This window comes from Pseudorasbora parva, chromosome 12 (assembly GCF_024679245.1).
Source record: "Pseudorasbora parva isolate DD20220531a chromosome 12, ASM2467924v1, whole genome shotgun sequence".
Taxonomy (NCBI): Eukaryota; Metazoa; Chordata; class Actinopteri; order Cypriniformes; family Gobionidae; genus Pseudorasbora; species Pseudorasbora parva.
In genome coordinates this window covers 9,998,870-10,023,564 of record NC_090183.1, presented here as the reverse complement: position 1 = coordinate 10,023,564, position 24,695 = coordinate 9,998,870, and the positions used below count along the sequence as shown (strand labels likewise).

The following is a 24,695-nucleotide window of genomic DNA, read 5'->3' as shown; positions in this document are numbered from 1 at the left end:
TTTTTACGGGAACATTTCTCCCCCCCCAGACCTGCAACTGCCTGCGTTTCCACCGCGATAAAGTTCTGTGAAGATTAGGCAAATTAATTCGGTGATGTAGGACTGCGCGCGACTGCTCCTCCAAATTAGTGACGGACAGTAATCCTTTTTGTGTGTACCGACTGAAAGATTTAGTGGACTGTTTACATGAGACGTTATCTAAACCAATCTGGTGTTTACATGTGATGACTTTCAATCGCAATCATTTTGTCACATGCAGTTTGTCTGCCGCATCAAAAATGTCAACTCTGTTTTCTCCAGCAGCTGGAATGTGTTAACTGTAGCCATAGCAACTCTTAACGGCCACCAGGACTAATACAGTATTATATAAGCTATTTAGTTGCAAAGTGTATGTAAAGTGTAATAATCATCTCAGAAAAAAAAAACTTTTGTCAGGCGCAGTTAAAGTAAAAACTGCCTGGGGCAATATACGCTGTGTCATTATTCCAACATTATCTTCATAACTTATGAAATAAAAAGTTTACCCCTCAGAAAAATAAACTTTCCTCTCTTGTCAACATGAGCGCCGCGCGCGCTGTCACGTCATGTAAGGACGCACACTTATAAGTAATCGGTCAGGTTGTTTACATGGTGAAAAATATAGACTGTAAAAAAATGAATAACGAGTATGGAAGAGATTCAAGCTGTGCTGCTTTTGCTGGTTATGTATAGGTTTACTAAAGAGGTAATTAACAACGACAGAAAAGAGCACTAATATGCAGATTCAGCAGCATGCAGCATATTCAGAAGGCTTGTAAAGCTAGATTTAAAATGACAATGTATATTATTATCAGCTATTACGGACATTGCACGTGAGATGGCTGAGACGAACGCGCGCCATCAGACAGAAAGCAAGACTGATATTTACTGAACGTAGACCGAACCTCGCAAAAGACTTTTAAAAATGCCGGTTGAAATAAAATGCTAAACCAATCAGCATGTTCAGCGCCCAAGTCCCGCCCTCAAAAGTTCCTGAACTTTGAAAAAGTACTACCTCGCGAGCAGGGCTATTTGGAGGGGGAAATATTTACCCGGAACTTCATTTAGACCCTGGTTCCTGCGGTCTAAACACACCGAGTACCACCCCAAAGTTCCTGGTTCCTGGGTAAAGTTCCTGTGCTGGAAACGGGGCTCATGGTATTACTGTGCTCAATTGGCCTGCCAACTCTCCTGACCTGAACCCCATAGAGAATCTGTGGGATATTGTGAAGAGAAAGTTGAGAGACGCAAGACCCAACACTGGATGAGCTTAAGGCAGCTATCGAAGCATCCTGGGCCTCCATAACACCTCAGCAGTGCCACAGGCTGATCGCCTCCATGCCACGCCGCACTGAAGCAGTCATTTCTGCAAAAGGATTCCCGACCAAGTATTGAGTGCATTACTGAACATAATTATTTGAAGGTTGACTTTTTTTGTATTAAAAACACTTTTCTTTTATTGGTTGGAAGAAATATGCAAATTTTTTGAGATTCAAATTTGGGGTTTTCATGAGCTGTATGCCAAAATCCTCAGTATTAAAACAATAAAAGACCTGAAATATTTCAGTTGGTTTGCAATGAATCTAAAATATATGAAAGTTTAATTTGATCATTACATTATGGAAAATAATGAACTTTATCACAATATGCTAATTTTTTGAGAAGGACCTGTATATATATATATATATTCTATGGGATATAATTGAATCTATGGGAAATATGAGTTTGTCAAATGTAAACCAACAGCTGGTCCCAAACTAGCAAACTCCGACAGTTTAGGCTTAATATGGAACGTCTCGGTTACGTATGTAACCCTCGTTCCCTGAAGGAGGGAACGGAGACGTACGTCAGAACTGAACCGACGAATGGGATCTTACTTTAGAGACCAATCCTACTTCGAGCATCTAACAACGAGCCAATGAAATTTGGCATGCGATCACGCATTCCACGCTCCGCCCCGCAGCGCGGGTATAAATAGGAAGTGGAATGGTAGATCAGCGCTTTTCCTACTGAGGAGCCGAAAGGTGACCGGACTCCCAGCGGAAGCACAGCATCTGGCGACGGGACGTACGTCTCCGTTCCCTCCTTCAGGGAACGAGGGTTACATACGTAACCGAGACGTTCCCTTTCAGTCGGTCACGTTCGACGTACGTCAGAACTGAACCGACGAATGGGATCCCTATGGAAAACGCCAGGATGCTGGCCCTTCCAGCGTCCTGCTTGAGCGCACTGCACCGTCTAGTATGGTACGGAAGTCAGGGCTCCAAGCAGGGAGTACAGTCACTGCTGTTTCTGCAAGACCCACTCAGAATGACTATTGGATAACGCTGGGAAAGCGTGCCTACCTCGTGCTTGAGAGAGGGTACGCTGCGGGGCCACGTCCTTCAGGGAAGGAGAGGTGGCAGAATACACATAAGGACTAACCTGGCAGGGTAGTGCAACATATGGCAGTCTCTGGGGTGGTTCCAGCCTGACTGAAGGGGGGAAAGAACACGCCCAGAGACGACAGAGCGGGCTCTGTCGAGGGAAAGACACGGGGCTAGCCCGAAGGGTAGCTGATACCGTGGAAGAATACACATATGGGGTTGCCGTGAGGGAACCGCTACATATGGAACCCAGCCTACAGCCACGTTTCACAAGCATACGGGTGCAGGCCTGGCGTCAGACGGTCCGCAACGTCTGGCACCGGAGGGGTGACGGAGGAGCTCGACAGGGTTAGCCGGTTTCCCGGGGAACACAACTGGAGACAATAGACGCACGTATCCGGCCCAGAGGGCGGGAGTGGCGTTTCGCAAGCCGACACTTAGAACGGGCACTTAGCGCTCCTGGCCACTGGGGGCGAGGATGCGGGAAGATACCGGCTCTACACGTAAGCTATAGAATCTAGCAAACGTGTTAGGTGTCGCCCAGCCCGCAGCTCTACATATGTCTGTCAGCGAGGCGCCTTGCGCCAGCGCCCAGGAAGAAGCAACACTCCGAGTGGAGTGAGCTCTTACACCGAACGGGCAAGGCACGTCTTGGGACTGGTAGGCCAAGACTATAGCATCCACTATCCAGTGGGCTAACCTCTGCTTGGAGACAGCCTTTCCCTTCTGCTGGCCTCCGTAACAGACGAAGAGTTGCTCTGAGGTCCGAAGGCTTTGGGTCCGGTCAACGTAAGCGCGAAGAGCGCGGACCGGACACAGCAAAGCCAGGGCTGGGTCTGCCTCCTCCGAAGGCAGCGCTTGCAGGTTCACCACCTGATCCCGGAAGGGAGTGGTAGGAACCTTGGGCACATATCCGGGCCGGGGTCTCAGGACGACGTGAGAGTTACCTGGCCCGAACTCTAGGCACGATTCGTTGACCGAAAGTGCATGCAGGTCCCCTACCCTCTTGATCGAGGCCAATGCCGTCAGGAGCACTGTCTTCATTGACAAGATTTTCAACTCACAAGACGCCAAGGGCTCGAAGGGAGGGCTCTGAAGTGCTCGGAGCACTAGAGCTAAGTCCCAAGAGGGTATCGAGGATGGACGAGGAGGATTTAGTCTCCTCGCACCTCTGAGGAACCTGACGATTAGGTCGTGCTTCCCCACGGACTTACCTTCTACTACATCATGGTACGCTGCTATTGCTGCAGCATATACCTTGAGGGTGGAGGGAGACAGCCTTCTCTCCAACCCATCTTGCAGGAAGGAAAGCACGACACTGATCGAACACCTTCGGGGGTCTTCCCGGCGGGAAGCGCACCACTCAACGAACAGGTTCCACTTCAGAGCATAGAGGCGCCTCGTAGAGGGGGCTCTAGCTGAAGCGATGGTATCTACGACAGCTTGTGGTAGTCCATCTAGAACCTCCGCGTCCCGTCCAGGGACCAGACATGAAGATTCCAGAGGTCTGGACGCGGGTGCCATAGCGTGCCCCGTCCCTGAGAAAGAAGGTCCTTCCTCAGGGGAATCGGCCAAGGAGGGGCTGTCGCGAGGAGTGTGAGTTCTGGGAACCAGGTCCGGTTGGGCCAATACGGCGCAACTAACAAGACCTGCTCCTCGTCCTCCCTGACCTTGCACAGAGTCTGTGCAAGAAGGCTCACTGGGGGAAACGCATACTTGCGTAGGTCCCGGGGCCAGCTGTGCGCCAGTGCATCTGTGCCGAGGGTACCCCCGGTCAGGGAATAGTACCACTGGCAATGGGTCGAGTCCGGAGAGGCAAACAGGTCGACCTGTGCGGCTCCGAACTGGTCCCATATCAGCTGGACCGCCTGGGGGTGGAGTCGCCACTCTCCCGGAGGTGTCGGCTGACGAGAGAGCTCGTCGGCTGTCTGGTTCAGCACACCAGGGACATGAATGGCCCGAAGCGACCTCAGCTGCTTCTGACTCCACAGGAGGAGGTGGCGGGCGAGTTGGAGCAGACGACGGGAGCGTAGACCACCCTGACGGTTGATGTACGCAACGGCCGTGGTGCTGTCCGTACGGACCAGTACATGCTTGCCACGCAGCGGCCCCTTGAGGCGGCGGAGTGCCAGATGTACTGCCAGTAACTCGAGGCAATTGATATGCCAATGCAATTGCGGCCCCGTCCACAGACCAGCAACTGCATGCCCGTTGTACGTGGCCCCCCAGCCTGTTGTGGAGGCATCCGTGAATAGCACAGCATGCCTGGACACTTGTTCTAGGGGCACCCCGGCCCGGAGAAACGAAGTGCTGGACCACGGGCTGAAGGTTTGGCGGCAGTAAGGAGTCACTGGGACCCGGTACTGACCGCTCTGCCACGCCCACCTCGGGACTCGGCCATTGAGCCAGCGTTGAAGCGGTCTCATATGAAGCAATCCGAGCGGCGTGACCGCGGCTGCAGATGCCATATGCCCCAGGAGCCTCTGAAAGAATTTCAGTGGGACCGCTGTCCTGCTCTTGAACATATTCAAGCAGTTCAACACCGACTGGACTCGCTCCTCGGTGAGGCGCGCCGTCCGGTTGACCGAGTCCAGCTCCATACCGAGATAAGAGATCCTCTGTGTGGGACAGAGTTTGCTCTTCTCTCGGTTGACCCGAAGGCCCAACTGGCTGAGGTGACTGAGCACCAGGTCCCTGTGTTCGCACAACTGGTCCTTCGACTGGGCTAGGATCAGCCAATCGTCGAGGTAGTTGAGAATCCGAACGCCGCGTTCTCTGAGTGGAACAATGGCTGCCTCCGCGACCTTCGTAAAGACGCGGGGCGACAGGGACAGCCCGAAGGGCAGGACCTTGTACTGATATGCTTTCCCCTCGAACGCAAAGCGTAGGAACGGTCTGTGTCGAGGGAGAATAGACACATGGAAGTACGCGTCCTTCAGGTCGATCGCTGCAAACCAATCCTGGGGACGGATGCATTGGAAAATGCGTTTCTGCGTCAACATCCTGAACGGGAGCTTGTGCAGGGCCCGATTCAGAACTCGCAGGTCCAGGATTGGCCGTAACCCACCCCCTTTCTTGGGCACAATGAAGTAGGGGCTGTAAAACCCCGTCTTCATATCGGCTGGAGGAACCGGCTCGATCGCGTCCTTCGCCAGTAGGACCTCGATCTCTGACCGCAAGACTTGAGCATCGCTGCTTCGCACGGAGGTGAAGAGGATGCCCTTGTACTTGGGTGGCCGGCGTGCGAACTGAATCGCGTAGCCGAGTCTGATGGTACGGATGAGCCAGCGAGACGGCCTGGGGAGACCTAGCCAGGCCCCCAGAGACCGTACAAGCGGGACCAACGGCACCACAGACGTGCCCGGGGTGGGGCAGCGAAGCGGAGTACTCTGGCCCGACTCGGGAGGCCCGGAGGCGGCCCGTAGTGTTGCCTGAGCACTCCTGGTTTGGACAGAGAGTGGGTGAGAAGGCCCGGGGGCGTCCTCGGAGCCCACTCTGCTGTCCACTGCCCGGAGGCAGGGAAGTGAAGCACTCAGCCCCGACCCGGAAGGCCCGTGGGCGGCCCGGAGTGTTGACTGAGTGCTCACAAGAGAGGCAGTGTGTGGGTGAGAAGGCCCGGGGGCGTCCTCGAGGCCCACACAGCTGCCCCCTGGCGACGGGAGGGTAGGAAAGGAGTGACAAGGCCCGTGGGCGTCGCACACTGCCAACCTGACCCTCTTGGGGCCCAGAGAGAGAGGAAATTGCTCTTTTGGTGAAAATGTGGGTACCGCTGGACTCCGGAGAGCCAGCGGCAGAGATGTTGTGACCAGTGTTGCCCCCCCAGTCCTCCTCCGGGGGGGTGGGAGGGATGCGGACATCATCTCCCTCAGAGCAGCTCCTCTTCTCCCTGGGCTGCCCGTCTCAGGGCCGCTTCCCCTTACGCTTGCCGGCAGGTTTGGCGGGCCCTTGGACGGGTTGGGCGGCCCCCTTGCGTCCGGCGCCCTGCTTCGCGGGTGGAGGCTGCTGCTTGGGCTTGGCAGGGGCGGAGGCGGACGCTGGAGGACGCCCTCGGCGACGAGCAGACTGGGGGGCTGCCCCGGGCGGCTGGGTGGAGGCAGCAGCGGGCCGCCGGGGCAGGATGTTTTTGATGGCCTCCGTCTGCTTCTTGGCCACCGAGAACTGCTGGGCAAAGTCCTCGATGGCGTCGCCGAAGAGGCCGGCCTGACAGACAGGGGCGTTTAGAAACCGAACCTTGTCCGAATCCCGCATGTCTGTCAGGTTCAGCCACAGGTGGCGTTCCTGGACCACCAAGGTGGACATCGCCCGACCCAGGGAGCGGGCCGTGACTTTCGTCGCCCGGAGGGCGAGGTCCGTCGCGGCTCGCAATTCCTGCATAACTGCCTGGTCGGAACCACCCTCGTGCAGTTCCATGAGCGCTTTGGCCTGGTGGACCTGCAGGAGCGCCATGGCGTGCAAAGCTGATGCAGCTTCTCCGCAGGCTGAGTAAGCCTTGCCCGTCAAGCCGGACGAGAACTTACACGCCCGGGAGGGGAGACGCGGGGCGTGCCTTCAGTCCGCAGCGGTCTTAGGACACAGGTGCATCGCAACCGACCGCTCGACTGGAGGGATCCCCTCGTAACCCTTAGCTGCACCACCATCGAGAGTGGTGAGGATGGAGGAGTCAGTCGATCGCTGGCGTGCGCTGTACGGCGCTACCCAGGACTTCGTGAGCTCCTGATGCACTTCCGGGAAGAAAGGCACCGGGGCGGGACGCTGAGAACCAGCGCGACCCGTCCCGAGAAACCAATCATCCAGCCGCGAAGGTTCGGGACGTGGTGGAGGGTTCCACTCAAGCCCGACACTTGCGGCGGCCCGGGCAAGCATAGCCGTAAGTTCCGGGTCAGACTCGGGCAACGCTGTCACACCCAAAGGGGGCAACGCAGCCGAGTCTTCATCCTCGGAACCCATTAGCTAATCCCCCGATGCAGCAACCGACATCTGGTCCTCCGCCGGAGCCCCAAAAGAGACGACTGGCGCTCCACGTGGGAGGTCAGCGCGCCCTTCCGGAAGCTCCACCGGTACAGTGGAGGGGGGAGGGGCCCGAGGAGCCGTGAGACCCGTCGGGTTTACCCTGACCGACACCCTCAGGTCCCCACCAAGGTCATCAGCCAAAGTAGTAGCCCTCTGCTTTGCAGCTGGAGGACCACTAGATCAGGGGATGGACGATGGTGTTCCACCTTATCTGAGGTACTGGAGACGGGACCGCAACACTGCAATGGACATATTCCCGCAATGGGAACATGTCTCATCCACGAACGCAGCCTCAGCGTGCTGTGCGCCCAGACACGAGAGACAACGAACGTGTCCGTCAAGCGGAGACAGAAATCGACCGCATCCAGAAACACACGGCTTGAATGACATCTTGAAAAAGACGCAGGGTCAAACCGTGTTGCTCTTTTGTGAATGGAAGTTGCTCTTTTAGTGCTGAAGCACTCAGGGAGATGACCGCGGCTCCACGCAGTTCGATAGTGCAAGCCTGCGTGAGCTCTCAGTGATATGTATGTGTGAGCGCCCAGCGAACCAACTGTAATGTGTGTGTAAGGAAACGCTCAGCGAACCAACAGCTCTTTGTACACTCTATCACTGAAGTGGACGGTCTCTCGCTGACGCGCCGTATCACCCGCACTGGCAAACTCTTTCACAGGAATGTTTTTGACTCGTAGTCAGAAAGCTCTTCGTAGAAACAGCAATGAAAACTGTTCGGCTCCGAAGTAGAAAGCGCTGATCTACCATTCCACTTCCTATTTATACCCGCGCTGCGGGGCGGAGCGTGGAATGCGTGATCGCATGCCAAATTTCATTGGCTCGTTGTTAGATGCTCGAAGTAGGATTGGTCTCTAAAGTAAGATCCCATTCGTCGGTTCAGTTCTGACGTACGTCGAACGTGACCGACTGAAAGGGAACCTTGTTTTCCAATTCTGCTATGATATTTTAGGTAATGCTTTATTTTACAGTATCCTTGTTAAACATATGACATGTTGTTAGTTATATTGTAATTACTATACACTGAAAAAAATATATACAATTATGTCTCCCATTGAAAATTTTCTAGTGACTGATCACATCTAAATTTTTCAGTTGTCCGAATTGAAATTCTGTGAATTGATGCAATTATTTAATTATTTGAGTTAATTATTATTAGTTCTTAAATGTATATCACACTGTAACATGAACACCTTAAAATAAAGTCTAACTTTAGTATTTTTTTATTTATTTTTTTATTTTGATGTTGATTGTTAGGAAAAAAACATGTAAATATAATATTAATTTTAGGCTTGATTCTGAGAGTCTGAAACTTCTGAACCTAAGCATATCATTACCTTTTGTTAAAAAGAAAAAATATATTTTAAAAAGACCCTATTTTGTACTCTATTCACTGAAGGTGCCATTTTAATAAATGTCACGCTATTTATCTTTGCTGCCCAAAAATCTGAAGAGCTGCATGCATTACTTGTAGCAATGTACCATCTCCTCTCCCGCTGTGAGCACAGATGCACACGCCCCCCTTCCTCCTTCCCTCTCTCTCTCTCTCTCTCTCTCTCTCTCTCTCTCTCTCTCTCTCTCTCTCTCTCTCTCTCTCTCTCTCCCCCTCCCTCTCTCTCTCTCTCTCTCTCTCTCTCTTCAATCCCTCCAGTCCTCCTCTCTCTCTCTCTCTCTCTCTCTCTCTCTCTCTCTCTCTCTCTCTCTCTCTCTCTCAACATTGCCATCTCTTTTCCTCCTCCCCTATTTTTCTCCTCTCACTTGATCATTCTCATCGCTTGTTTTCTTTTCCGTAAAATGCCTCTCTTTATTTGTGTCTTCCATGCCTCTTTTTTATTTCTATAGATAGGCACAGCTGAAGGGATTCTAGCCATTCTCACAGTATCCTTTCATGCTGACTTCACTCATTCACACCACAAAACCTTCTGTCACTTCTCTCACGGGGGAGAATTGTCTTTTTTATTTTTTATTCCTTCACTCAGCCGAAGAGTCCGTGTTTTATTCCAGAACCCCAGCATCCACGTATTAGAACGGATTTTCTATTCTAAACTGGAATCATGTTCTATTTCCAGCTGGTGATCATGGCAGGAACGGTTCTCCTGGCGTACTACTTTGAGTATACAGACACATTCCCGGTGCACGTTCAAGGATTCTTCTGCTTCGATAAAGCCTTCTCCAAGCCGTATCCAGGACCTGAAGATGACAGCAAAGCTTCCCCGGTGCTGGTGTATTCGCTGGTCACCGCCATCCCCACTGTCACCGTAAGTTTTACTGCCATTCATAAACTCACACTTCTCTGAGGTGCCACATGTGTGTGTACGTCAGTGTGTCCGCGTGTGGGATCGTTAATGAGTGTGTTTGAATGTGAATGTGTGTCAGTGGGATTTTATGCATTGCATATTTCACTAACTTATACTATCCATTTGTTAACAATCTGGATAATGTAATGGTGAAAATTGCTACTAAATAAATTTCTAGGAGAAGTATAAACTCATAATGAGAAAACCGTTTCCATAGTAAGTATATATAAAATATATGCACATAGAAGCAATTGATTTGAAATCTGTAGAGAAAAGAGAAATAATTGTGATATAAATCAGAATAATCACTATTGTGTTGGTTAAAGTAAAATGATTCACCTTAGAATTTAAAATACTAAAATCATCATAACTGTTTCAACTTGTAAACACTTTAAAGTCCCCATGAAATCCAAATGTAAGCTTGTTTTGGCTTTTAGTATCAATATGTTAGCCTTACTGTTATCTATAAGCTAGTGTGCCCTAAAACAATGACAAAATTTGCATTTAGATATAAGTATTCAAAATCTATATGGGTTAATGATGTTGATGACATCATTCTGCACTTCAGCTTTTAATCAGATTTTCCACCCAATCAAATGCCCTCTAGAATCTGAAATGTCCCGCCTCCTACACTATAAATAGACGCTGAAGCTGCGGCTGAAATTGGTTACTTGTTCACACAATTATGATTTTCTACATGGTGAATGGCACCTAGTGCACTATATGGGAATGATTCAGACAGTGTAAATATGCTTTCCATTGGGGTGAATAAATTTTAGTTTCACGTTGTTATGCAAATCACCGCAGTGTGCACGCAGTCTGCTTTGGTCAGAGTGGATTGGATCAGCATGCTATATTTTAAAGTGATAGGGATATGTTTGGGAGGAAACGAGCTGTGATATAAACAAAATGCTATTCACTATTTTAAAAAAGGGGGAGGAGCTTCTCGACCTGTCCAACCCTGTCTTCCTGTTTCAGTGAAAATTACGACAACACATTGAATAATGCTGCACATTTCAAGGTACTTAAGTGTGCCTTTAAGTGAGAAACGTGGTCTTGCATTGATGTGATTTTTGCCGCGCGCACCCTTGCGCTCGTGCGGACACATCGAGTATAAACAAAGAGTTGCACTTAAAGGCCCACTCAAGTGCCTTGAAACACGCCGCATTATTAAATGTATTGACGTAATTTCCCCCGGAAACGGCTCCAGCTTTTAGCAGCTCCACTTTTTTTAAACAGCCAAAAGCGTTTTGTATATATATACAGGTCCTTCTAAAAAAATTAGCATATTGTGATAAAGTTCATTATTTTCCATAATGTAATGATAAAAATTAAACTTTCATATATTTTAGATTCATTGCACACCAACTGAAATATTTCAGGTCTTTTATTGTTTTAATAGTGATGATTTTGCCATAAAGCTCATAAAAATTTGCATATTTCATCCGACCAATAAAAGAAAAGTGTTTTTAATACAAAAAAAGTCAACCTTCAAATAATTATGTTAAGTTATGCACTCAATACTTGGTCGGGAATCCTTTTGCAGAAATGACTGCTTCAGTGCGGCGTGGCATGGAGGCGATCAGCCTGCGGCACTGCTGAGGTGTTAGGGAGGCCCAGGATGCTTCGATAGCTGCCTTAAGCTCATCCAATGTTGGGTCTTGCGTCTCTCAACTTTCTCTTCACAATATCCCACAGATTCTCTATGGGGTTCAGGTCAGGAGAGTTGGCAGGCCAATTGAGCACAGTAATACCATGGTCAGTAAACCATTTACCAGTGGTTCTGGCACTGTGAGCAGGTGCCAGGTTGTGCTAAAAAAACGAAATCTTCATCTCCATAAAGCTTTTCAGCAGATGGAAGCATGAAGTGCTCCAAAATCTCCTGATAGCTAGCTGCATTGACCCTGCCCTTGATAAAACACAGTGGACCAACACCAGCAGCTGACATGGCACCCCAGACCATCACTGACTGTGGGTACTTGACACTGGACTTCAGGCATTTTGCCATTTCCTTCTCCCCAGTCTTCCTCCAGACTCTGGCACCTTGATTACCGAATGACATGCAAAATATGAGCAACAGTCCAGTGCTGCTTCTCTGTAGCCCAGGTCAGGCGCTTCTGCCACTGTTTCTGGTTCAAAAGTGGCTTGACCTGGGGAATGCGGCACCTGTAGCCCATTTCCTGCACACGCCTGCGCACGGTAGCTCTGTATGCTTCTACTCCAGACTCAGTCCACTGCTTCCGCAGGTCCCCCAAGGTCTAGAATCGGTCCTTCTCCACAATCTTCCTCAGGGTCCGGTCACCTCTTCTCGTTGTGCAGCGTTTTTTGCTACACTTTTTCCTTCCCACAGACTTCCCACTGAGGTGCCTTGATACAGCACTCTGGGAACAGCCTATTTGTTCAGAACTTTCTTTCTGTGTCTTACCCTCTCGCTTGAGGGTGTCAATGATGGCCTTCTGGACAGCAGTCAGGTCGGCAGTCTTACCCATGATTGCGGTTTTGAGTAATGAACCAGGCTGGGAGTTTTTAAAAGCCTCAGGAATCTTTTGCAGGTGTTTAGAGTTAATTAGTTGATTCAGATGATTAGGTTAATAGCTTGTCTAGAGAACCTTTTCATGATATGCTAATTTTTTGAGATGGGAATTTTGGGTTTTCATGAGCTGTATGCCAAAATCATCAGTATTAAAACAATAAAAGACCTGAAATATTTCAGTTGGTGTGCAATGAATCTAAAATATATGAAAGTTTAATTTGTATCATTACATTATGGAAAATAATGACCTTTATCACAATATATTAATTTTTTTGAGAAGGACCTGTACAGTCAAATATACAGTTTGACTAGAGCGGACCTTTCTGCTTGGTAAAGACAGTTTCCTCTAACACTGTTTAGCTTCATAACCTTCTCCATATTGCTTTGAAACGCAGCATTAAGCAGAATTAAAACGGGTCGATATGTTTGTTGTCTGCGCCGACTTGCGCATATAATCCGTGCTGCGCTCTCGTGTCTTTAGTCTAACTTTAGACCAGAGCCGTTGATGTGTGCGAGCTGCTGCGGTGCGTGAAACTAACATGAAAACAGACTTCATTCGCCTCAAATGAAAGCATATTTACACTGAATCGTTTCCTATCACATATATATAGTGTGCTATGTGCCTTTCACCATGGAGAAATTAGTAAATGTGTGTTAACAACTGACCGATTTCAGCCGCAGCTTCAGCAGTGTAGGGGGCGGGCTTTAGATTCTAGAGAGCATTTGATTGGATAGAAGATTTGATAAGAAGGCGAAGTCTGCGATTATGTCATCAAAATCTGAGATTTGTTTTAGCGGAAGTGAGAGACTGTAAATTTTGAATGCTTATATCTCCTAAATGCAATTTTTAGGAGATATAAAAATTTCCAGCTTATTCATAACTTTAAGGCTAACACAGTCATACTAAAAGATAGAAAACTTCATTATGATTTCAGTGTGCCTTTAAAGCCGCACTTGGCTACTTTTGCTCTCGGGGTCCCCCTACAGTTTGGAAAAAATAATGTCCTCAACTACTGTCGTAAGAGCTGTCATCCTACAACAGGGGATGCCATCGCGCGTGCATTTGTTGACATGACAACCCTGATAGCCCTGAACTAGGGATGCGTGGGTCGTCTCATAACCCGCGGACCCCGTATGTCTATTTAATGGTTGCGGGTGCGTGGCGGGTTGTAAAAATATATACAGTGGTGCGGTGCGGGCCAAATAACTTCATAAAAGTGGCGCCTCGGGTCGGTGCAGCACTAACAGTTAACCTGAACACTGCAGGAGGAGTTCGAGATCTTCTGGCGGCGCGTGTGAAATGTCTTCTTCATCCCAGGTAACGTTACAGTCAGTGGCATATGTTTCAGCATGTCATATGAATATAATTTCATGGGTTTTATTTTTTTCAAACGCCAAATAATCACGATGCTCACGTTTACAAGCCAGTGTCATTATAGTAGTCTATTGGTTACCGTTTTACAGAATCTATATGATACTTCAGTTCAATGTGTGAGTGGTGGGTAATCACCATAACAAGCAGGACAGCATCGGTCGGGCACGCCTCCTTCAGCTCACGCCGACAAGCAAACGCTGGTCACATGTTGATCCTCGTCCTGCCTTTAATCCCATCACTTTTTCATTTCCTCTTATTGCTTTCCTCCAACAAAACCTTTTCTTTCTTATTTGTGTGTGCTGCTTCGGACATAACTATATTATCCGACGAACAAAGTTGGGCTCGCACGTCCGAATTGAAGGAAGTGTGGGTGTTGGTGGAAGTGACGTATATGCCGTAAAGCAGTCGAATTTTGTAGTTCTTTTTTTTCTCGGGTTACTACCCGAAGTTTAAAAGTACAATTAAAAATGATACAGACCCCATCAGGCTATGGCAGACGTGTCATTCAACCTATTGTAAGTCGATTTATCATCACAAGAGTCTTAAAAAATATATTATGAAGGTTGAAAAGTTACCTAGTGCTGATTTAAGTTGGCAGTTTGATAAATGCAAGGTAATATTTCAGTGTGCACATGAGTGCTGTAGAGATAGCAATAGGCCTACACATTCTCCTTTTTTTGCCAAATAAATGAAAAGCATGTCATCAATGCTTTTGATGGCATGTCAAGTTCAGCTTGTGCATGATTACATGATATAAAAAAAGTTTAATACTGTATCCTAAATTGTGGATAATTAAGCTATATATCATATGCTGAAGTAAATTTTTTTGAGTGTTAACAATTAAAAGAAAAAAAACTACAATAACTGTACAGAACCGAAAACCTTGACCCTAAAACCGTGATATGAACCGAACCGTGGGTTTTGTGAACTGTGCCACCCTTAATGCACCTAAAACACAATCATCTGTTGCAGTATTTTTGTTTTGTTTATTTATTTATTTATTTTTGTATATATGCATTTTTTGTTAACAGACTGAGAGTCCATTGCTTTTATTTTTGGGGGTTGTTGATTTATTGTGGGTATTATCTTTTTAAAATTGTTTAAAATCAGTGTTCAATAGTCATAAGAAGTAAAAGTTTATTGATCTTTGAAAAGGTGTACCTGCATTATTATGCCATTATCATTATTTTAGATGAAAATGGTCTCAGAACAACAATATTATCGTTTATCGCAATAATATCTTGGCCAATTTATCGTCCAGCAAAATTTGTTATCGTAACAGGCCTAGTTATTGGTTTGTTTTGGGCATTTTCATGCTGGTTGTGGTTTGTCATTTTCCACGGTCACACCAGTCAGGCTGGCTTACCTGGAACAAAAACAGCACAACCAGGTTTTCTTATTCTAAAACTATAGTTGAGACAATTTTATAATGTTCTGAACTGGTTTAGGCTTTTTGTCTAGCAAAGCAAAAAAGGGATCAATCCAAGATTTAAATTGGAATCCTAGTGATGTGGAATTTCATGTTAAGGTCAAAGATTCCACATTGGTTTCAAGTTGGTCATACAAATTTGCCATGTTTACCAGAAGGTGGCTTGGTTTGAAGGTGAAGTCTGTGTGAGCGGTTCTTGAGGCATTGTACACTTGACAATAAAAAAATTAACTTTTTCCCTAGAAAAGTTTGCTAATGGGACTGCACCGTGTAACGAGGCAAGTGTGCAAAACCCAAGTGCAGATTTTATTCCAAAATCCGATTTCAAAACACCGCTTTGTAAATCTCGGAGCATTTCGAATCAGCGTAAAGATTCATGATTCAGATCGCGTGACTTTGGCGATCCCAAACGCTGGCGCTGATTCATTAAGCTCCGAGGCTTTACAAAGCGGTTTTGAAATCGGCCCATCACTATATGTCGTTATTTAGTCGGGTTTTTTTGCGCACAAAAACTATTCTCCTCACTTCATAAAATTATTTTTTTTTTTATTTTTTTTTTTATTTTTTTATTTTTATTATTTTTTTATTTTTTTTTATTGAGCAAAATTGCAAATTTACAAAATAATAACTTTTACAAGGTAGGGGATCAATGATATACATACACTTACAGAAGAGGAGAAAGAGAGGAGGAAAAAAAAAAAAAAAAAAAAAAAAAAAAAAAAAAAAAAAAAAAGGGGGGGGAGAAAATAGTAATAATAAGCCCCGTTTCCACCAAAATTACCCGGAACAATTTGTACCAGGAACTTTTTTACAGGAACTTTTCTCCCCCCCAGACCTGCAGCTGTCTGCGTTTCGACCGCGATAAAGTTCCGAGAAGATTAGGCAAATTAGTCCGGTGATGTAGGACTGCGCGCGACTGCTCCTCCAAATCAGTGAAGGACATGTAATCATTTGTGTGTGTAACGTTACCGATTGAAAGATTTAGTGAACTGTTTACATGAGACGTTATCTAAACCGATCTGGTGTTTACATGTGATGACTTTCAATCGCAATCATTTTGTCACATGCAGTTTTTCTGCCGCACCAAAAATGTCAACGCTGTTTTCTCCAGCAGCTGGAGTGTGTTGACTGTAGCCATAGCAACTCTTAACGGCCACTAGGACTAATACATAGGGCTGGTCGATTCCGAAATTTTTGGAATCGATTCCGATTCCAATTCCTGTTTCCGGAATCGACGGAGTCGATTCCAAGAATCGATTCCGCACTGATGTTTTCGATTCCTTTTCGATTCTTCTTTTTTTAACAAAATCGATGGTGAACATAGTTCCGGAGTGACCGCAGGATACAAGGATGTAGAAAGTATCCTTCTCCGAAACTTTATTTGTAAAATGATGATACATTTCCATAACTCTGATGAATTTTAAATGATGGATTCTCCTGAAATGGCCCATTTAGCCCAGAAGTAAATGTGATTTAGCCTAATAAATCAAAAGGATAGCACATTATTCATGGATGTGCATTTATTGCATGTTTAAAACTACATGACATGTCTAAAATGCATGTGCACAGTTAAGTTAAATGACTATATTCAAATAAGTGCTTGCACAGAATGTACGAGGTAAAATAACCACAATATTAACAAAATCAATAATATAAGAGTGCGCAGTTTATTTGTCAATCAGATGCGCAAGCAAGTTGCGTTCATTACTATAGCAACATAGACTCGGTCATCAAGTACTCTAGGCGCATTTTCTTTCAGTTATCAATGGATTAATGAAAATAAAAGAAAATAGAAAATTGAAATAAGACCCTCACATCTGCATCTGTAAGCAGCGCTCAAAACCTACCGTTGTGGACAACAGAACCATTTCACAATTTAAAATTATGGAGTTTATGTGTGCAAAATGTAGCAAACTTGTCCACGATGCAGGATCACAGAAGGAAACAATGACAATAAACACTATTAAACTAAGTGAATGAAAGCTATAGTAATAATCAGCGATATGCGTTCACATACGGCTTGATTTGAACGTTTCATACCATAAAAATAAGTCGTTAGAATTACGTTCTAGTGACGTCATCACACAATGACGCAAAAAAACAGCTGAATTGCGTAATTTGAAACTAACTGTTCAAAAGAACCTTTTGCAAAAAATAAATAGACTTCCAATCATTAGAGACAAGTAAATAAAGAGGAGTCGATTCCCCGCGATGGAATCGATTCCAAACGTTGGAATCGACTCTCGATTCCCAACGCCTTGGAATCGAGGAATCGATTCTTTTTGGAATCGATTCCCAGCCCTACTAATACAGTATTATTTATAGCTATTTGTTGTAAAGTGTAATAATCATCTCAGAAAAAAAAAATCTTCTGTCAGGCGCAGTTAAAGTAAAAACTGCCTGGGGCAATATACGCTGTGTCATTACTCCAACATTATATTCATAACTTATGAAATAAAAAGTTTACCCCTCAGAAAAATGTACTTTCCTCTCTTGTCAACATGAGCGCGGCGCGCGCCGTCACGTCATGTAAGGACACACACTTAAAAGTAATCGGTCAGGTCGTTTACATGGTGAAAAAAAATTAATAACGAGTATGGAAGAGATTCAAGCTGTGCTGCTTTTGCTGGTTATGTATAGGTTTACTAAAGAGGTAATTAACAACGACAGAAAAGAGCACTAATATGCAGATTCAGCAGCATGCAGCTGCAGCATATTCAGAAAGCTTGTAAAGCTAGATTTAAAATGACAATGTATATTATTATCAGCTATTACGGACATTGCACGTGAGATGGCTGAGACGACCGCGCGCCACCAGACAGAGAGCAAAGACTGATATTTACTGAACGCAGAACGAACCTCGCAAAAGACTTTTAAAAATGCCGGTTGAACTGCGTGAGCTCAACCAATCAGCATGTTCAGCGCCCAAGTCCCGCCCTCGAAAGTTCCTGAACTTTGAAAAAGTACTACCTCGCGAGCAGGGCCGTTTGGAGGGGGAAATATTTACCCGGAACTTCAATTTTACCCTGGTTCCTGCGGTCTAAACACACGAAGTACCACCCAAAGTTCCTAGTTCCTGGGTAAAGTTCCTGTGGTGGAAACGGGGCTATAGAGTTTTAGTAGCAGTAGTCATCATAATAATAAATATAACAACAAAAATAATAGTAGCAGAGGTGGTAGTAATAGCAATAGTATTCATGTTAACAATCGTAATAGTAGCTGTATCATCTGTGAATTATAATAACGATAATAGTATTAGAAATAATAATAATAGTTGTTGTATTAGTTGTTGTAGTTGTTGTGATAGAGGTAGTGATGACAAGTATAAGTATAGTAGTATTCTAGTACTAGTAATATATAATAACAGTGATATTATTAATAATAATAAGAAGAAGAATAATGATAAGAATAATAACAGAATAGCCAGTAACGTTATTGTAGATATACACTATTTAATTTTATTTTATAGATCTGGGAACGACTCCATAATTGCCAGTGAGCACAACCAACAGACATCCCTAAGATAGACATGGTCCCTTCTCTCCATTCCTCATCCCCCAGCCCCTTTCCTCCTCGTCAGTGACTCCCAAACCCAGCAGTTAACCCTCTCATGTATTGCTGTGTTTTCCTCCACCAAGTATGCTGGGGCACCACAACAGGCACCGCCAAGCCAAGCTCTCTTAGTCTGGTTGTGACCTGTCAGAACAGAAGATATGTTTGGGTAACCCTCAGCAGCTTTTTATTATTATTATTTTTAAATTATTATTATGATTATTATTATCTGTGGCTTTGGAACGCAGTGTGCACTAGTTAGCTCCCCAGCTAGAGCCACCATATCCAACCCAGATAGCAATCAAATGTAATTTTACATGAGAGGAGGGATTGGGGCAAAGACACTAAGAGGGAGGGGCCAGCCAACCCAATCGCCAAGTCTGTGATGACCATGCCTACAGGATGTGCTAGCTGTACCCACTGACAGTATCTAGGACAGGCCTTACCCAGACCATTTTACAAAGGGTTTACAAATAGTAAATATTTATATATGTTTTCTGAAATGTTATTTATTTAGACTAAGCAAAGGAGATATGACAGATAAATGTATAACGTCAATACCAATACCACCATCCCTACTACCATCATCACAAACAAAAGTGGAATAGTAATATATAGATTTTACATATATAGATCTTATCAATAAATAATTGTAGAATAATGTATTCATTCAATGATACTCAATAATAATATTCAAATAATAATAGCATATTCAATAGTAATACAATAATAGATTATTTATTATAAGTTTGTGAACATGTGGTTGGGAGAGTGCGTGGGTCAGTTTCCAAGTGATTTATGTGAAGATGAGTTAGGAATGGTTTCCAAGTATCAATAAATGTAGATATAATATTTTTGCTAGCGTAGGTTATTTTTTCTAATGTGATATATTCTGTAAGAAGGTTGGTCCAGTAATTGATATGTATACAATTTTTTGATTTCCAATTTAGCAGAATTACTTTCTTGGCGATAGTTAGTGAAATGAGGAGTGGTTTTTTATATTTGACTGGGAGATTATTGATTTCTAAGCTGTGATTGAGTAAACAGAGTGATGGAGATGGAGGGATTCTGCAGCCCATGATATTGGAGAGTTTTGTAGTTACTAATATCCAAAATGAGTGAACTGGTTGGCAGGTCCATGTGGCATGAAAATAGTCATCTGTGCTTCCCAATGTGCACTGTGAACAAATATCTGTGTCCCTCAAGCCCATTTTAAACTTCTTTCTTTCGGTGATGTGAGTTCTGTGAATAACCTTAAACTGTATGAGTTGGAGGTTTGTGTTGTGGGTCATTGAAAATGTATTGTTACAGATTTCCTTCCAGAGGTCCGTGTTGAGGGAAATGGCTAAATCTTGTTCCCATTTGGTCATGGGTATTATAAGTGTTGCATCATTATTTGATATAAGTTTATGTAATTTGGAAGTTAATTTTTTGGAGTTAGGGATTTTCATTATGTCTTCCATTAACTGAGAGGGATGGAGTGGGTTATTGATTATGTTTATTTTGGATTTAACTATAGATTTTATTTGTTGATATTGGAGAAACTGCTCTCCCCCAAGACCGTACCTCTGGGTTAGTATTTTAAATGATGCAAATTGGTTATTTTCAAACAAGTGATGAAGGTGAGTAATTCCTTTTTGTTGCCATGATGGAAAATAGATAGTTTTATTGCATAGTTGGAAATCAGGGTTGGACCAGATGGGGGTGTGTCTACATGGTGTTAGTAGTGAATGATTCATTTTGTTTACTTTCCACCAGGCTGTCAGAGTTGATGCAATTGTAATATTGTTGAAATAGTGCATTTTTGTGATTGATTTTGGTAGGAAAGCGAGGTCTGAAATAGAAGTATTTTTACATTGACTTTGTTCCAATTCAATCCATAAATTATTGTGATTGTTTCTGTTGATCCATTTATATAAATATTGTAGCTGGTTTGCTAAAAAGTAATATTGAAAATTTGGAGCTTCTAGGCCACCTTGTGACTTTGTCCTTTGTAGTTTTTCCAGAGATATTTTGGGTGTTTTGTTCTTCCAATAGAAGTGAGAGGTTAATGAATTGAGTGATTTGAACCATTTGTCAGTGGGTGTTGTTGGAAGCATTGAGAAGAGATAGTTGACTTGTGGTAAAGTTTTCATTTTAACTGTAGCAATCCGGCTGATAAGTGATAGTGGTAGGTTAGTCCAGCGTTTTAAATCTTCTCCAATCTTTCTTAAAAGTGGGGTATAGTTGAGATTAAACAATTCTGACAGTCTGGGGGAGATGTTGATGCCCAAGTATTTAATATTTCCGGTGTGGAGTGGAAGAGGTGGATTATGAGCTGTAGAATCCCAGGCATCCTCAGAAAGGGGTAGTATTGTTGATTTATTCCAGTTTATTGTGTAATCAGAAATTGTGGAAAAAGTATTAATAATTTTAAAGGTTTCTTCTAGTGACTTGTAGGGGTTTTGCAGACATAGCAATAAATCATCTGCATAGAGACAAATCTTATGCTGTGTGTTGATGTCTTGTATCCCTTTAATATTATTGTTTTGTCGTATTGCTGCTGCAAGTGGTTCTATAAATATGGCGAATAAAGAAGGAGAGAGTGGGCATCCTTGTCTGGTCCCTCTGTGAAGTGTGAAATTTTGTGATGTGATCCTATTTGTGATTATTGTGGCCTTGGGTGAAGTATATAGTATTTTTATCCAGTTGATGAATGACTCTCCAAAGCCAAATCTATGTAAAATGCTGAAAAGAAATGTCCAGTTAACTTTGTCAAATGCTTTTTCTGCATCAAGTGATACAATTATAGTCTTGGATTGTTTTTGTTGAGCGAGGGTAATTAAGTTGAATAGTCTACGTATATTATCTGAAGCATTCCTGTGTTTAATAAAACCTGTTTGATCATGGTGAATTAACATTGGGATAACTGTTTCTATTCTGGTAGCTAACGTTTTGGTAATGATTTTTAAATCTGTGTTTATTAATGAGAGAGGGCGGTAACTGGAAGGGTACATGGGGTCCTTGTTTGGTTTTAGCAAAAGTGTCATAACTGCTGTATTCATATGTGTGGGTATTGTGGATGTAGTTTGGATTTCTGTGATTAATTTGAGGAATAAGGGAGATAATAATGGCCAGAAGTGTTTATAGAATTCGGGTGGAAGTCCATCAGGTCCAGGTGATTTGTTATTTGGCATTTTATCTAGTGCTTTATGGAGTTCGTCATGAGTGAGTGGTGCATCTAGTGCATTTGCCTGTTCTTTTGATATTGTTGGTAGTTTTAGTTTGTTTAGAAAATAATCTATTTCTGTGACATCTGTATTATGATTTGAAGAGTATAATTTTTCATAAAATGTTCGAAATACATTATTAATTTCTTGTGGGTTCTGAGTTATTCTGCCTGCTTCATTTAATATTGATGGAATGATTGCCTTTTCTTGTTTACACTTTAGTTGATTTGCTAGATATTTACCCATCCTGTTACAATATTGGTATTGTTTGTATTTGAGTTGTTGGATAATGAACTGCGTTTTTTGGTTTATGATGCCATTGAGTTCAGCTGTAAGGTTGTTTAATTCTCTTTGTATTTGTTCACTGGGGTTGGTGGTATAGGTATCTGTGAGGTGTTTAATTCTCTGCTCTAAGTTATTTTCCATTTTTTGTTGCTGTTTTTTCCTGTATGATGAATATGATATTATTTTTCCTGTAAGTACTGCTTTACCTGTTTCCCATAATAATGATGGTGAAATCCCTGGAGAGTCATTAATTTCTAAAAAGAAAGCCAATTCTTTCTTAATAAAACTGTCAAAATCAGAGTCGCGAAGTAGTGAGGTATTGAAGCGCCATCTGTTGGGAGGTTTAATGAAGACTTGAGTATTTAACGTGATTGAAATGGGGGCGTGGTCACTGATTATGATTGGATGAATTGAAGTTTCTGTTATATGCTGTGTTAGAGAATTACTGTTGAGAAAAAAATCAATTCGGGAAGAGGATTGGTGAAAAGAAGAAAAATAAGTATATTTTCTGAGTGAAGGATTATTCATTCTCCAACTATCGCCAAGTCCAAAGGTAGTCATATATTGTTTTATTGTTTCTGTAGATTGCCAGATTCTTGTTGTGTTAGATAAATTTGATCGGTCCATTTGTGGGTTCATAACAGTATTGAAGTCTCCAGCAATAATAATATTGTTTGTGTCGGGTAGTAATGAGAAGAAATTATGAAAGAAAGATGGGTCATCATTGTTTGGTCCATAAATATTAGCTAGTGTGTAAGCTATATGGTTAATGGATAAATTGATGATGATAAACCTCCCTTCTGGATCAATAACAGATGTGTTAAGTATTAGTGGGACATTTTTGTTTATTAGTATTGAAACTCCTCGTTGTTTACTATTGTATGTTGATGAGAATATGTATTTAAATTGATTAAATGTAAGATTTTCAAGTTCTGATTTTGATAAATGTGTTTCTTGTAAAAAGGATATATCTGCCCCCAATTTCATCAAATGGTTGATTATTTTAGTCCTTTTTGCCTGGGTCCGGAAGCCCCGCACATTCCATGATACCATTTTAAGTGTTTGCATGATTGTTGTTTAAATGTCTATAAAGAAGTAAAAATAAGAAGAATAATGAGCGAGAGAGAGAGAGAGAGAGAGAGAGAGAGAGAGAGAGAGAGAGAGAGAGAGAGAGAGAGAAAAAAAAAAAAAAGGAGAATGAAGAAGAGAAAAAAAAATTAAAAAATATTTTAAAATTATTTTAGAGTCACTGTAGTGAAATGGGCTTTGTAACGAAGACGTCTTTAGAGCCTTTTATGTGTCTTAAGAGAGGAAATGACATTGGTGTCAATGGAGGCCTTTCTGAGCGTTCGGATTTCAACAAAAATTTCTTCATCTGTGTTCCGAAGAGGAACATAGGTCTTACAGGTGTCAAACGATATTAGGGTAAGTAATTAATGACAGAATTTTCATTTTTGGGTGAACTAACCTTTAAATTATGAGTAGAAAAGGGGGGAGTGACTTTATTGCATCAGAGGAGGGTCACTTTACTCACAGTTGATTGGTTCAGTTTCAGTTTGAGATCTCTTATCCAGAACATAACCTACCCTGGAGCAGATTAGCAGCGTAAGTTACTATGGAGATGAAGACTGCTAAAAATTAGCTTAATTTTCATGGTACCAAAAACCCAGGATTGCCACAAACTAAGCTTAAACATATCTGGCTATCCAGCTAAACAGATTATTACAGCATATTATTGATGAACGCAATGTTTCGACCCTGCTTGGAGAATTCATCAGGAGGTCAACTGAGAGAGCGCCCACTTTTGGAAAAATAGGTGCCCTTAGGATCGCAAATCGCAAACTTCTTTTTTTCTGAATGTTGTATGATATATCCTAGTGTTGTGTAATAAATTTCATTTATTTCGTTTCATAACAATTTAGATGCTTAATGCATGTGTTTATCCAGTCTAATTGAAGTGTTTGCCCCCCCCCCCCCCCCCCCCCCTGACTTTCCCAACAAAAATCCCCACCCTGGAATGTATACGCCAAAAATGAGTTTTATGCACGGTTTTTCGCGTGCATATGATACGCACTTTGTGGCATATTATACGCACAAACCACCCACCCCACCATCACCCATCCTATATACACGTCATAAAGTGCGTATCATATGCACACAAAAAACTGCGTAGCATATGCATGCAAAAAATCGTTTTGGCGTATACATTCCACGAGATTGCACATTCGTACTATTGATATGCATTACCATGTGATCGTGTTGGACATTACTGAGCTAGGCTATATGCGTTTACAAAAGGCTTTTAAAAAAGTACAATTGCTCAGTTTAACGTGTTGGGAAATCGGGATTTTTGTCCTGCGTCATCTTTATTTCAAACGACCCGACTGACCGCAACACGAATATCATTAAAATATTTTTGGATGACTCGTAACCGCTCATTTTGGATCAACCCGTGCATCACTGATGGCAAACATGAGGGCTTAAATACACAACGACTAATGACTAACAAGACACACCTGTGAACACTGATTAAACAATAAGCCAATGACAGCATGACACAAAAACAGACATGGGGATCACATGACAAACCAGGAAAACATGACAAAGAG

General features: G+C 43.6%; 1 protein-coding gene across 5 annotated transcripts in view; it reads left to right on the top strand.

The window, feature by feature from the left end:
* The window catches only part of plppr2b (phospholipid phosphatase related 2b), a 94,819-nt gene that overhangs the window by 33,689 nt on the left and 36,435 nt on the right, over window positions 1-24,695 (top strand). For 3 of the 5 annotated variants that reach the window (XM_067459014.1, XM_067459016.1, XM_067459013.1), the window contains one exon: window positions 9,476-9,664. In XM_067459014.1, the coding sequence (XP_067315115.1) occupies window positions 9,476-9,664 (189 nt within the window). Of the gene's footprint in view, window positions 1-9,124; window positions 9,665-24,695 lie in introns of those variants that run through there. The other 2 variants (XM_067459017.1, XM_067459015.1) reach the window with 2 other exon arrangements.